The 15,155-nt window shown below is 33.9% G+C and overlaps 1 protein-coding gene and 1 long non-coding RNA gene across 2 annotated transcripts; both read left to right on the forward strand.

Annotated features, from left to right (window-relative positions):
- Positions 1-3,727: 3,727 nt before the first annotated feature.
- LOC110782794 (glutaredoxin) lies at positions 3,728-6,545 on the forward strand. Its single transcript, XM_021987045.2, has 4 exons — positions 3,728-3,885; positions 3,965-4,053; positions 6,110-6,208; positions 6,319-6,545. Exons 1-4 carry the CDS (start codon positions 3,830-3,832, stop codon positions 6,402-6,404), a joined length of 330 nt encoding a protein of 109 aa, XP_021842737.1. The 5' UTR covers positions 3,728-3,829; the 3' UTR covers positions 6,405-6,545.
- A 6,085-nt stretch (positions 6,546-12,630) lies between these two features.
- Positions 12,631-14,628, forward strand: LOC130472440 (uncharacterized). The gene is made up of 3 exons (XR_008932698.1): positions 12,631-12,707; positions 13,296-13,362; positions 14,384-14,628. It is a non-coding gene; the product is annotated as an uncharacterized lncRNA (long non-coding RNA).
- Positions 14,629-15,155: the final 527 nt, after the last annotated feature.

The raw sequence follows: 15,155 nt of genomic DNA on the forward strand, positions 1-15,155 counted from the left end.
ATAAAGTTGCAAGAACGGGGGAATGCAACGAAGACAAAAATGGTGAGGTGGTTAGGATAGGTGTTGAGTGTTTGGTGAGATAATTGCCACGTGGGTTTAATTTCTGTAGAATTCTAAAAAAAACTACAACCGTAATAACTTTGTTTTTTTATTAGTTTTGTAAAATACTCAAAATAAAACCAAAACTAGCTTCATTTTTTTTAAAAAACCTATGGAGTAAAAACAAAAATTGATACCGAACATGTCCCGATCAGTTGGTACAAATGTATTTATATGATTAAAATCAACGAAGATGGTTATGTGCTTAGCCTAAGGCTCGTCTGTCTGCTCATGGGTTCAGACAACAAAAATGCATAGATTATTCTTAGAATTTTATTTTTGTTGGTAAATTGATCACTGTTCTATTGGTTTATCTTTAGCTTTTTCTATGATTGGGCTATTCATCAATTCAATGCTAAAAATACATTTTTACACGGAGATCTAATTTAGGAAGTCTACATGAAACAACTTTTGAATTTTATTTATCCTGATTTTCCTAACCATATTTGTTCTTAGGAAATCTATATATGGTTTGAAACAGGCTTCTTTTGCTTGATATCTTCGCTCCAGTAGCTTTTTTTAAAACAGCGTGACTTCTTTTATTGCCAGTCAAATAATTATATTCACACTTATGAACAATTTTCTTAAGCTTTTACCGCTCAAAGCACTATTGATAAGTACTCCGTGCATTAATAAAAGTAGGAACGGGCTAGAAATATGCCAACATACAAAAATCTTTACAATATAACCTCCTAGTTGTCAACTCTGTCAAAGGAATTTGGCCAGTTCCATGGAAGCTCACCAACATTATAAATGACATCAAATTGTTCTTCAACGATTCGACTTTTTGGGAAATGAAGCATATTTTCAGAGAAGCAAATAGAGCAATGGATTGAATTGCAATGTTGGTCATTTGATTAACAATAGTATGTACTTCCTCTATTTTTTTTTACTTGAACCATTGTTGTTGAGTACAAAGATTAAAAAAAATTGTAAACATCAAAATTGCACAAATGATAAATAACAAAAGAGAAGGAAAATATCAGGTAACAATAGTATGTGAAATGTGAGTAAGAGTAAAATTGATTATTTAGTGTGTGAACACATCAAAAAGCATGTGAAAACATATCGTAAAAGAAAATAGTACAACAATTATGCAATTACCATAAAAGAAAATGACGCATGTAATAATAAAACGTAGAAAGTATATAGATCTTTGTGTCCGTAACTAATTTTAATTGTACAAATTAATTACTCAGAGTTCCCTGCAAGACAGTCTCATAAGAAAAATAAGAAAAATAAAAAAATATTGTGATTAAATAACTTCTTTTTAGCCTGGACAATATTAAAACGTACCCGGGACCGTCACAAATCCTCTAGGCTCTAAAACCGAGTTAAGTCAAAGGTTGGGGTTTAGGGTTCAATCTTTTGGATTTTTCACCTTTAAGGACCCCAACTTTTTTTCCTTCACATTTTGGGACCTCATTTCCATTTTCCAGTCAGTTAACCATATTTTAACCCACCGTTAACCATACTAATATTCAAATAATGAGTAAGCCAAAGATTAGGGTTCATCCTTTTGATTTTTTCACCTCTCAGGACCTAAACTATTTTTTCACCTTTCGATACCTGAATAATAATAATAATAATAATAATAATAATAATAATAATAATAATAATAATAATAATAATAATAATAATAATAATAATAATAATAATAATAATAATTCATATTTCCCAAACATCTTTATACCACTAATAATTTATACTGAGTAGTATTCTTCTTCAAACTTTATAAATAATATTTTCTCGTTATAAAACCTTTAATAGTTGAACTTAATTTACGTAATCCACTAACAATGTACTGATTTGATTATGTTATAGAAAATTTTAGGTTATAAATTTTAGTTCTGTAATTGCTGACGAATTTTGATCGAGTTAAGCATAAATAATTTTAGTATGTACTTGGTCTTTATTCTCATAAAACAACCAAGAGCTAGTATGATCTATACTTAACTTGTAATCAAAACCATAATTCATTTAAAATTAACCAATTTTCATTATTTTTACATTTTTCTGTAGACGTTATTAATATTCTTGAAACAAACTATAAATAATTGCGAGGATATACCATCAATGACGGATCTTCCTTAAAGGGTCCACGGGCGGAAAATTTTGTAATGTATTTTTAGTTTGAGTATAATTGTATAGATTTCACACCATGTTGTTCTTCTACTCTCATCCTCGTAAAAATGTTTAAGAACCTCAATTGAATACCATTACTGAGTATATAAAATACAATGAACTTGTGAATAATTATTTTCCTCTTTACTCTTTAGATTGTGTGATGCCCGAATCATTTATGTATGGGTTAAGTTTGTGAAATAAGTTAAATACTTCCTCCGATTTTTAATACTCGCAACGTTTGTGTATTCTATTTTGACTATTGTTGGTGATTTATATGTAAGATAAAACATAACCATGTAGGATCTTGTTAGATTAGTTTCAATTTGTATTTTCACAATATTAATTTTTATAATTTTTACTTAACGGAAATTAAAGATATTAATGATGAAAATTGTGCATAGGCATGCGTCAAAGTAACCAACGTTGCAAGTATTAAATATCAGAGGAAATATTATTCAATTTGAGCTTATTGTGATAATGATTAGAGGTTTAATAATTGGAATTACATAGAAACATAGATGAGGTCTCAAAAGGTGGAAAAAGAAAATTCAGGCTCCTAAAAGGTGAAAAAACAAAAATGTTAATTAGTCCTCAAACTTTGGATTAAATTTTAATCTTTTAACCTAATGACCTAGCCTTTTAACCCAAGGATCTAACATTTTAAAGTACTCTAGTTAAACTTGATCGAAAAAAGGGAACGAGGTCCTAAACAATGAAAAAAATAGAGTGATTTCCTTCAATATTGCTTAAAAAACGTTAAATTCCTAAAATACGTCACTTTATAACATATTTCCCACCATACCATCCACGTCAGTATCAAAATCGGTCTAATTTTTTTTATCAGTCGATACTAAACCACCAATTGAAATAGCGATTGACCCAACTAAGCCGCTATTTCAATTAGCGGCTTAGGTTAAATGAACCGCCGTTTCATTTGGCGATTCACTTCTTCCACTTCTGCCAGACCCAATTTTGCTGAGATATGATGCATACAAAACCGCCAACTCAGGGCCCGTTCGGTATCACTGCCAGTTTCCATTTTTTGGTTTTTTTTGGTTTTATAAGTCATATGATTAAGATTGGATTATGAACTAAAAGATAGACATACTAAAACTGACAACAAAAAACTGGAAACTACTTTTTGTGATTTTCGTATTTTGGTTTTTAGTTTTGTAAAAAACAGAAAATCAGACACAAAAAAAGATACCGAACGAGCCCTTAAATAACGGTTTTCTTTTAAAGCAAACCGTCATTTGAGTTGGCGGTTTATATCATTGAACCGCCAATTCAAATGGCGGTTTATTTTAAAACAAAATTGGCGGTTTTGTGCTGAACCGGAAAAAAAAAACTTTTCTGTCTTCCATGCTGACGTGGACGGTATGGTGGAAAATATGTTATAAAATTGCGTATTTTGGTATTTTAACGTTGTTTAAGCAATATTGAAGGAAATCGCTCAAATAAAAGTAAAGGCCCCAACTGGTAAAAAAAAAAGAATATAAAAAAAAATCCCAAACGTTAAAAATCCCATTTATTAGCTTAACTCCTCTAAAACCAATCAATCTTTCTCATTTGCTTATTCAGACTTGAGAGGCGTGAGAAAAAAATGGCGATGGAGAAAGCCAAGCAGATCGTCTCATCAAATCCCGTCGTCGTCTTCAGGTATGCTGTTTTTCTCTCTCTCATGGTTTTCGAGTTTCGATCTTCGATGGATTTTAACGACGGGTGAATGATCTTGCAGCAAGTCGTACTGTCCTTACTGTGTCGATGTGAAGAAGCTGTTATCTCAATTAGGCGCCTCTTTCATCGCCATTGAAATGGATACTGAACGTTAGTTTCTCTATTTCAATAATCGCCTTGTTTTTGTTGCTGCTATTTATTTGTGCAACTTAACTTAATACTCGTAGCACTGCACAACCGTAAGGCCGATTATGTTCAATTTTGTTCCAATTTCAGTTAGGAAAGGAGGAAACCAGAAAAATACGGGGAATTTAGGTTTTATTGTTGTGGGTTTTGAATAGCTAATCCGAAAATTTATATAACACTTTGGGATTTCTCTTTGAAAGGGAAAAATCAAAGACTTGTTAAGAAGAAACCATCAACTTATCAACTTAGGTTAAAAGAATACCACCCAGTATGACTTAAAGGTTTGGAATTTAGGATTGTGTTATACGAAGTAAGTCGGAATTTAGGGTAATTGTTTGGAATTTAGGGTAATTGTTTGGAATTTAGGATTGTGTTATACGAAGTACGAAGTAAGACTTTACATATTTTTTTCTTAAACTCTGGCCTTCGAGCTTCTGTTACTGTTTAGCCTTTGGGTTCCCCTTAGCATCTTTCTAACAATTGCTGCAATTTCTCATTTCTCTATGTGTTACTCATGGTCCATGACCTTAGTCATGAGGTTCAGAGTTTAGATCCTTGGGGCTGCAATTGTAGTCTTTCAGAACTTAAATTCTGGAACTGCATATATGTTTTGTTATAGAAATAATATCTAAAGCCTGTCTTGATTGTAATTTTTTGTCTTGCAGCTAATATTTGAATATTTCACTTCAAAAGTAGTTTCTTAATTTACCAAATATCCCTACAGCTTGAAGAAAATTAGTTTTTCAGCACTAATCAGTTTTACACCGTTTAGCGCACCAGAAAAATGCTATATTGTTATTGATTGCGTAGCTATAGCTATTATTGCTGCTATGTCCTTGAGGCATCTGCTTTTGGTTCTCCAGACTTCAAATGGCCCCATATTTTACTTCCATAAACTATTTATGAATATAGAAATAATTAAAAACCCTATGTTCCCCTTTATATCTCTCTTTATTTCCATGTAATAGGACTAGAAAGAAGCTTAGAACTGATCAGCCTAAGGTAAAGTCATAAAGAAACACCACATAGTTCAACTAACAATTAGGATTATGTTTTAATTTAGATTCAGAATAAGGCCAATTACAATATTATCGCATTTGCCAACTACATTTTCTTTCTTAATACAACCACTAAGAAGATAACTGGAATCATCTCAACCCTAAGGCACATGCTACCCCTAATACCCAGAAATTGAATGAAATGCTGAAAAACTGGTAATCCTACTATCCTAGTGTGTGATCGTAGTTAATCGTGACTTGAACTAGCTATTGTGGTCAAAATCAATCAGATACAGTGACAATTTCTCATGTTCACTCACCAGACCACTAGCATTATAGACTGAAGCATCGATTTTAGAATAAAAAGCGGGATGCAGACTCTGATGTTTCACTGATTTGACTCGTAGTGGATTTTGTTTGATACTATAAATGGTGATGTAGCAAGATGGTTGGAGAGAAATAAGATCAGTAAGATGCAAAAGCAAAGAAACATGATACAGAAAAAAAGGATAAAGGAGGGCTTAGTGGGATAGATGGGAAACGGGGATCTTCTAGGCTTCAAGCAGAGGAAGCGAGGAACCTCTTTATCAAGAGTAGGAATGTGGTGAAGGCATACTAGTACATGTAATAATTTTTCTGTATTTAGATATTTGTATGTCTAAAGCTACTATGTCTGATGATTAGTTTGTACATATTTTTAACTTAAATTTCTTGCTACTTATTATTAACTTATTAGGGATTATGTATCGGAGATGCCTCTAGGAACTTAGCTTATTAGTAATCATATCATAGGAATTGTATTATGTGACTATTTATAGCTGAACTTAGCACTTGATACAGAAAAACTGATTAAGAGATCACTCTCTGCTGTGTACTATGTTTTACGAAGTATATAATATATAAATTGGTCTAATATGCAAATACCTCACCCGTAAGCCTAAAACTAAAATAAACATTTTGGTATTTACAAAAGAAAGATAGCCTTACATCTTGTTTTAAACCCCTACCAATGTGTGGTGTAGGTGACGGAAGTGAGTTACAAATTGCACTTGGTCAGTGGACTGGACAGAGAACTGTGCCAAATGTGTTCATTGGCGGAAACCACATTGGTGGATGTGATGGTACACGTCTTAACTTTCTTATGTTAGATCTCTATCTGCTATATTTGCTGAATGTTACTACACATGAAGGAAATTGGGTGCTGATATTTTGTTGTTTTTCGGGTTCACAGATACTACTGCCAAGCACAGAGAAGGAAAGCTAGTACCTTTGCTGACTGAAGCTGGAGCTATCAGCAGCAGTACACCAGTTAAATAAACACTACAATGGAGGACTTTGCTAATGACTCTACTATTAGGTACTAGAAAATTGAGCGTTGTGTTTCTAAATAAATACATGTACCTTGGTTGACAAGATTCATTATCTCAATAACAGCTGCCACTTGGTCGTTTTTTTTTATTTATTTCCTGGTCGATGTATGTGTTTTGTTTGTTGGTTTTACTTGTCTCTATCGGTCTTTGATGCTATCAAGTGTTTTGCTTAAGAGTTAACTAATGCTGCCTCAAGTAGGGTTGTACAGTTTCGGATACCGGAGATGTCCGAAAATTTGGATCCGGAAAATGAGATCCCGTATCCGATCCAAAATTTCCGAATATCCGATAGGATATCCGGTATTGTGAACGCAATCCAATTTACTTGGATAAACTAAAATTAAAAGTCCCGAGATCATTTAAACTAAAACCTTAAGTTTGCATTAGGTATTTATTTTGGCTCAAAAAGTATTTCCTTTATGTTGGGCAAATTGTTGGAGAAACAGGAAAAGACATCAATTTACAATCAGGCCACAAATTTGAAAATGATCCTAAATTTACTTACAGTACCCCGATAATCAGAAGTTAAGAAAGTGGAAAAACTTGAAAAACTAAGATCAAAATCAGGCCACAAATTGCAATCAAACAACTTCCATGAAAGATACAATATATTTCAACAACCAAATCCATAAACATGAATCTCAAAAACACTCCATATTGTTTGCGGAAGCGTTGGTTCTAAGAGGAGTCAAATGTGCTATGGCTTTGGGATGCAAAACATCAACAACTCTAATCGAGTTTGGTAGGTACTTTGGGAAATTAGTAGCCTCATAGAAGATACATCGGCGGCCTGACCAAGTTCGAGGGTTTTCTGATCAACTATTAATATCGGGAAACTAATCAAGCGACGGACTTTATGGCGGCAAAAAGAGTTACTTGTAATTATACGTCGTTTCGGTTTTCTTCTTTGGTCATTCCCTCTCCCTTATCATCCATAAAGATGCTACATGTTGACATTTTTAAAGGGTTTAACCTGATTTTTCTTTTCTTATCACAAAAAAAAAAGATTAATCAATCAAATAATTCAACAATTTTCTAACTAAACTAAAATTTGAGATTCCATATTTTGGATTATGCTCGTTGTTGTTCGAGTTGACCAGCCGGTGCCTCGATCGTTGGTGATAGGGTGGTCGATGGTTAGTTGTTAACTACTCAAGTGGTGATGGCTGGTGGTGGCGTCTGGGTGATATTTAGGGTTTAGGGTCTTTGTGGCTTAAGAGCGTGAGAATAGTGAATAATGAGTGAGAGAAAGAAGAAAAACGAGGTCCAACTGTCTAACACTCCAACAATATATATCATCTCAAAGTTTGACCCAAAAAATGCAATGGGTAATCATTATAGGATGGAGAGAGTATCTCTTATTTAGAGGTTGATGAACTAAGAGTTAACTCATAAAAAATTTATTTGCTCTTTTCTTAAGAGGGTACTAAGAGCCCCCTATCAAGTGTTTGGCTATTTATTAGTAGGTGTGGTTTTTCGGTGTTTCTCACATTAAACTAGATTCACAAACTTTGGACAATAAAATGTACTCAATAGACAAATTTACCGTAGTCTATACTCCATCCGTTTTTTAATAACTACTACACTTCTTACTGGTGGTATCTAAAATAAGTGCAACACTTATCTTTTGACAACTTCCTCTAATATTTTACATTTCGTAATTTCTCTCTTAAAACTTACCCACTTGTCACTCGCCAATATTTTAGTTTTTCCTTTCTCCTCTCACGACTTAAAATTAGCATATAAAACAAACTACCACCCACGTTTTAGTTATTACACAATACTCACTTGCTTATTGAAATGACGAATAAAATGTCTTAAACTCTGTATTTTTCTCCGTGTTGCACTTAAAACTCCCTCCGTTCCTAAATACCCATAACACTTACCTATTTTGAGTAATTGCACACTTTCGACTTATTTCTCCCATAAAATATCCCTGTTACTTTCACTTGCACATTAAGGCTCCATTTTATTCGACTTAAGCCCTGTTCTTCTGAGCTTTTTGAATTGAAATAAACTGAACTGAACTGAGTGGAGCTAAACTGAACTGAATTTAATGGAATTGAACGAATAATAAATAATAAGTAATAAATACTAAGTAAATAATAAAGAATAAATAAAGAATAAAGAATAAATAATAAATAATAATAAGTAAATAAATAAAAAATAATACTTTGTAATTATAATAAAAAAATAATATTAAAATAAGATTATGAAAGACGAAGATGAACACAACGATGTTAACCGAGCTGAATTGAATGAAGCTGAACTGAACTGAAATCAAGTCTAATAGAACACAACCTTATTTATTTTGAACTTATCTGAACTTATTTGAACTAATGTTATCTGAAAAAAACTTATTTATGCGTAAAAATGTATGATAAAACTTAATTTTTTCTAAAAATATCTTAATTGAACTTACTTTGTCTGAAATAAATCAAAATAAGTCGAATAAAGTAGAGTCTAAACTTATTCATTTCATATAAGATCATTTCTTATTTGGGTTATAAAAAAATCATTTATGGCAAATTTGTCTTTTTTACTTATTAGTTATTATCCACCCATTTACCCGGAATCGGAGGGAGTAACCGAGAAACTGAGTTTGACATGAGGTTGTCTAAATCGATACTGGGTATACCATAACAATGGTATACTAGGGACATGTTGGTAATTTTAAGTGGAGTAAAGGTGGGTGGCCCACCATTAATTACAACTTCTGATTTTTTCAACTTCTCTCTCTAAAAATCTGTTCCAAAATTTGAATTTCAAATTTTTTTTTTAATTTCAGTTTTTCTTTTATTTCTATTTTATAATTTACTGATTATTAATTTAATGTAATGTAAAAAATCAGGTGGGTTTCATTTTTACAGTTTATTTCCAAAATACGGTTCTTTCGTCTTCTTCCTCCTTGCGTGCTCTCCCGCTCAATTGTTCTCCCTCCAAATTCTCCAGCAAGAACTTCCCAAATTGTCAGTCTCTCGTTAGAAGGTTAGCCACTTCGTGACCGGTTTCCAATTCATACCTTCCAAAAAGGGTGTTTGCCAGGGCGATTATAATGGGTGATATTTGTTAACTAACGAACTGCTCAACTTTTCCAGGTGAAGTTAATTTTTTTCTGTATGAATTGATGTTTAGTTCTTGTTTTGGTAATATTTTATGTTTTCACAGTTTTTTGGGGCTGATTGGATTTTTAGGGTTTCACCATTTTGTTTGACAATTGTGTTGCTGATGAATTGAAAGTGATTTTTTTTCACAATTATGTTCTAATTACTTGAAGTAGCTCTTGTTATGGAAATTTAAGTGTGTATATTTAATTTAGTGATGAAGTAGCTATTTTTATGGACTTTTCATATTTTGAGGTTAATTAGTGGTTAATTGGTTATTATGCGAATTTTATACTGTGATGTTTGTTGTTGAATTACTTTCCTAGTCGAATTAAGTAATTTGATAAGCCTTCGTTTAGGTAAAGTTAAACTGATATGAAGGGGTGCCTGATTAATGTTTAATTCGTGTGATGGCATGCTTTTAAAACTACCGTTGTTTGTTTTATTGTTGTTTGGTACTTGATCTGGTACCAAATGGAAAATATTACATATTTTGGTACATTTAGGTAAAGGATATATGATTTGGTATTTTCTTTGGTACCAAACCTAAATTACCAATATGTTTTCTACTGTTATATCGAAGGTATGCATGGTATAATGATTGGTAAAATTGTATTTGTAGGATGGTTATCAAGGGACAAAGTGGTAGCAGCAGCAAACCTAGGGTGAGTGTCACTGCTCATTTTATGAGTGTATCGTATTTGCTGATAATTGATAGTGTGTATATTGTTATACGTTTATTAACAAGATATGTATTTCAATATTGTTTTTAAGGAAAAACGCGTGGAAGTTGCTCGGAATAGTAAGCTAAAGGGCAAAGACCCTGTCGTCGATGAAGAAATGGAAGAAGATCAGGAAGGGCGATCGCTGTCTGGGGATGACAGTGAAGAATCTGTTTTTGACGGGGATGCATATGAAGATGTTGAAGATGATGAATATGAGGATGAGATATATGAGGATGAAGAATTCGAGGATGAATTATGCCAGAGAACAGTGAAATGTGCGCCAAAGAAAAGGCAATCTGCTAAAAGCAGGAGGGTTATTTCATACGATGAAGTAGAGGAGGAAGAAGATATAGAAGACGAAGACGGTGAATATATGGATGGTGGGTATGAAGATGAAGGAGAGGATGTTGTTGTTCGCGTTCAGAAAAGAGGGAAGAGTTGGAAGGAGGTCGGGCAGAATGCTTTGAAGAAGAAGGCACATCTGCAGATGATGCGGAAGAGGCGTAGAGAGGATTATGATGATGTTGACGAGGGAAGGAGACCTGTGAAGAAGACGATACTTCCTGCGATGAAGCAGATGGGTAGGAAGTTTGATGAAACAGGGGTAGCAAAAGGAAAGCCCCCTGCAAAACAGAAGGCAATCAGAGGGAATAACAGGAGGATGTTTGTGCGGGTATATAATTTTGAAATTTATTCATTGTTTTTAAGGATTTTTATGGTATAATAATGTTTTTTCTACGTAGTTGATGCTAATGTTTTTTTCATATTTAGGTACCAATTCCCAAACATCCTATGTCTAGAGGTGAGTATGCGAAGTTTCACGGCGTGGTAGTTGCTACTCAGCGGGCTAATTGTGGCCGAAAGGTACTATTGATCCTTTATTTAAAGATGAATTGTGTATTTTGATTAGGTTTTATCAGTTGATAATTTCAATTTTTCACTTAAACTATTATGTGTAGCAACCAAGCGTTATCTGTCGCACGGATGCATTTTCTAAGATTATTGCTGCTTTTGATGAGTCAAGGAGAAGTTGCGTTAGGAAAATGGGTTTCGGGGGGATGTTGGATTTGAAAATATCCAAGCTACCTAGGCAGCTGTGCTACTGGCTGATGTCCCGGTTGGATGGGGGTAACAGTTACCTTGTTGGAGGGGACGACCATGTGTTGCCGATAACTGCTTCCCATTGGGAATATGTATTCGGATTCCAGAACAGCGGTCTTCCGGTGCCAGTGAAGGAGTCTGATCTTCCTCCAGGCACCCTTAAAGCGATGGCCCTCAAGTATGGTGAAAAGAATACATCAACCTCAAAGAGCACAATAATCATAGCAAAATCTGTAAAGGAATTGGCAGGGCCGGTTGATGGTGAAGGAAAGATAAAGCCCCTGGCTAATCAGCGTGATAGGGCCTCGTTCATGGAAAATTTCATGATTGTGTTGCTGGGGCAGATTTTATGTCCTTCTACCGATGGGGGTAACATGTCTTTAAAATTGCTAGGTGCAGTTTCCGTGGCAAAGAATGCATCACTGTACAATTGGTGTGAGTTTTGTCACACATGGCTTTTAGACTACGGAGACGCCTGTCAGCGGAAGATAGACCATCAGGGGTATGCCGATGGGACTGGTGGTTGTGTGTTGTTTTTGCTGGTGCGTCTATCTTACTGAAATATTTAATGTTTTAAATTATATAAAAGGTTTATACTGTTATTGTTGTGGTGTTAGTATCCTGTCTTATATTACAGTGCCTTACCTGAAAGTGGATTTGTTTTACAGATTTTCTACCTAGACCATTTATGCAGGCATCCTGTGAGATGGGATGAGTTTCCCAGGATCAAAGTCTGGACACAGGAGGAAGTGGATGAGGCCAAGAATCGGGATAGGAAAGCGAGTGAAGATTATGGAAGGATTACGGTGGGTAACTGGTTGTTAGTCGGTCGTATTTGTCATATTAAATTTTGTATTATCTAATCTGACTGAAATCTATTCCTTTTATAATCTTTCTAGATTGTTGATGTTGTGTACGGGGATCCTCATCCCCTTTACGGCAGGGAGGGTAGACGGTCTCCCGCAGTAGAGGTTGCTGAGATGGTAGCATAGATGACTTCTTCAGAATGGAGACGCACTGTAATAGCCTGAATTTTCGAGTATTTTCTAATAAATTATTTTAGTAATTTAAACTTATTTTTACAATTAAAATAAAGGTTTACATGAGTTTTAATTAAAAGAAACAAGTAGTATATTTTAAGATTTATTTTTTGGGTTTTCTGAAATTAGTCTCCTAGTCAAACCCTAATACCCTAAGTTATATATACCCTTATACCCTCAAAAATTTCCCTACGTGACTCTCAAAGAAACAAAAACTTCATCTTTCTAAACGCTTTTCTGTCGACATCATTGTTTCACCATCTCTCGTTCTTCCATTCTGGTAAGCAATGTTTACCTTCTTCAACTTCTCTTTTATTCTCTTTTAAGAATTGTATAATTCATGATCATGGTAGTATTTTAATTGATGTAATTAATCTCCCTTGTTTTAGAACGTCCAACTGATTATACCTAAAACAAATACAAATTTGGATTTCCTTCACGATTGATCATCGTAAACGAATTTTCCACCGCCTTCATTAATCAAGGAAACATACTTTTCTCATGTTCTGTTATGTTGCCTTCGAATTCATATACGCAGCCCTTAGTGTCTGTAGATTTCCAAAACACAATTTAGGATTGGTTTACCTTGATTCTTTATTTAATGATAAACTATTAATGGAGTATTATGTCTCTAAAGTTGACTTGATTTCCTACTAGTTTCCTTGTCTCAAATTCACAGTATTGTAGTGCCACTAAGCTAAATCCATCCCCTTAATTAATTAGTCTTTTTATAAAGGTTGAGTTAATATTATGTGATCACCTTCTCGTAGTAGGTCTAACATATGCGTAAAACGCCATTATTGATTCAAAATAGTTGTTTTGGTTAGGTACTAATCGTATACTGATTTAGGCTCATTAATTTGTGTAGTCATAAACGGAGGCTACATAGGGACTATGAAAGAGAACTACTAGTTTGAAGTACGCGCATGTTCAAGGTAATTTTCAATGTCCATCGTCTTTAGGTCCCGTTAAGTAAAATATTTTGGACATATATATGTGTTATTATGTGATAGGGAGATTAAGGGTTGTGTATGTGAACTATGTGATTTGAATTTATGGGCATGTATGAAGTTAGTAATATTATGTAAATATTATTTGCACTACTACCGTTACTTTACGAAACAACATCTTTTGTTTATATTTGTTGAGATTATACGAAGTGGAGTATAGTATCAGATAACGGGAAACTAGTATGGGACTATTGTTAATATTGTTTAATGACTACGTAGCACATTACATTGAACTATTAAGTTGTGAATTGCAATATTGGAGTAAAGTGATATAATTGTGATGATAGTGAATTAAGGCTGCGTATTGGATATTTCCAATATGAGAATGTAAATTGGTTGATCTTACTGAGCTATTTGATATGATAAGCACTAGCTAAAATGTACAATCTCTTACGTGGTAATGATGGGCTAATTGTGTTGGTTGATTATATTTTTGAATCTTATTAAAATACTAACGACGTAAAGTGTAATCTTCGAGGGAATAGCCCGTAAGGGTTTGGAACAGGTTGCCCTTCTAGATGTTGTTCTATCGGTGCACTTCAGTGGAGACCCGGTAGGCTTCTAGTAGGTTTCTATTATTCTGTATTAAACTTTCTGCTTAGTCTTCCTCCTAATTCTATTGGTGCGCGGTCGCGGAGACCCATAGTTAATTAGTGAGGGGTGTGCACACTAGGGACATTCTGTACTCATCTTACTTTGGCCATTCTCAAGGGTTACGCGCGACCCTTAGCGTTCTTTTTCCCTCACTTAATTAATATTGATCTTTATGTGATAAGTTTAATAATGGAGTTATTAAATTGGTACTGGTTGTTTAATTGTCTATTTTATGTACTCAAAATGTTTTCGAACTAAAATTATTTATTTTACGGGATGGAGTTGGAATTACTCAGTTTATCTGATTTTTGGGAGTTCGTCTCTCTTGTCTCTTTTCTATTTATTTTTGCAGGTTGGTAAAGGTACTTGGCTACGAGTGAGGAGACGCTTAGAATAACCACCTAGTCAAGAGACAATTTCTATTTCAGTTTAAGTTTAAGTTGGTTTTTGTTATTCATTTTATGGGAATTGGTTGTAGTTTTTATGGGGCACCTTTTAGACCACTTAGTTAATTTTGACTTTAATGATTTTAAATTGTTTTGTTGCTTTGCATTTATTTTCTATGGAGAATAAATGTAGCAGTGACACTCCCAAGGTTTGGACGATTGTTTTATGATACAAAAACAGGGTTTTTGATTATATAAAAGGTCCAAATTTTGGGGGTGTTACAAATTGGTATCAAGAGCTTAGGTTTTTCTTGGTTACCGCTAGGATCTTCATATCCTAGTGTTGTTTTTTTTATTAGGGAAAATGAAAATAATTAAGAATTAGGATTAATAAAAGGAATTGGGTTATTTTAGATAAATGAAAATATGAGTAATTAGGTTCTTATAAAGCCGTGAGCGCGGGACGCGGATAGGGTCTTATTTTGACATTATGTGAAGTACTTAGTTCTAGTACTACCATGTGTTATTTTCTTTCTTTCTATTGTTTTCTAAGTGACCTTGAGAAATAGTATTGCTTAATCGAAGGCGATAAAAGAGTCTCCCACCCAACCCAACCCCAATGCGAATATGAGACTACATCAACACTAGAATTCAAAAGGGCGTACCTCCTAGATCAAAACTTCGAATCGAGCGATTCTTAAGCCTAAATTCATTAACTTTTTGAGATCTCCGAATTTC

The sequence above is a fragment of the Spinacia oleracea genome, chromosome 4, assembly GCF_020520425.1.
Source record: "Spinacia oleracea cultivar Varoflay chromosome 4, BTI_SOV_V1, whole genome shotgun sequence".
Lineage (NCBI taxonomy): Eukaryota > Viridiplantae > Streptophyta > Magnoliopsida > Caryophyllales > Amaranthaceae > Spinacia > Spinacia oleracea.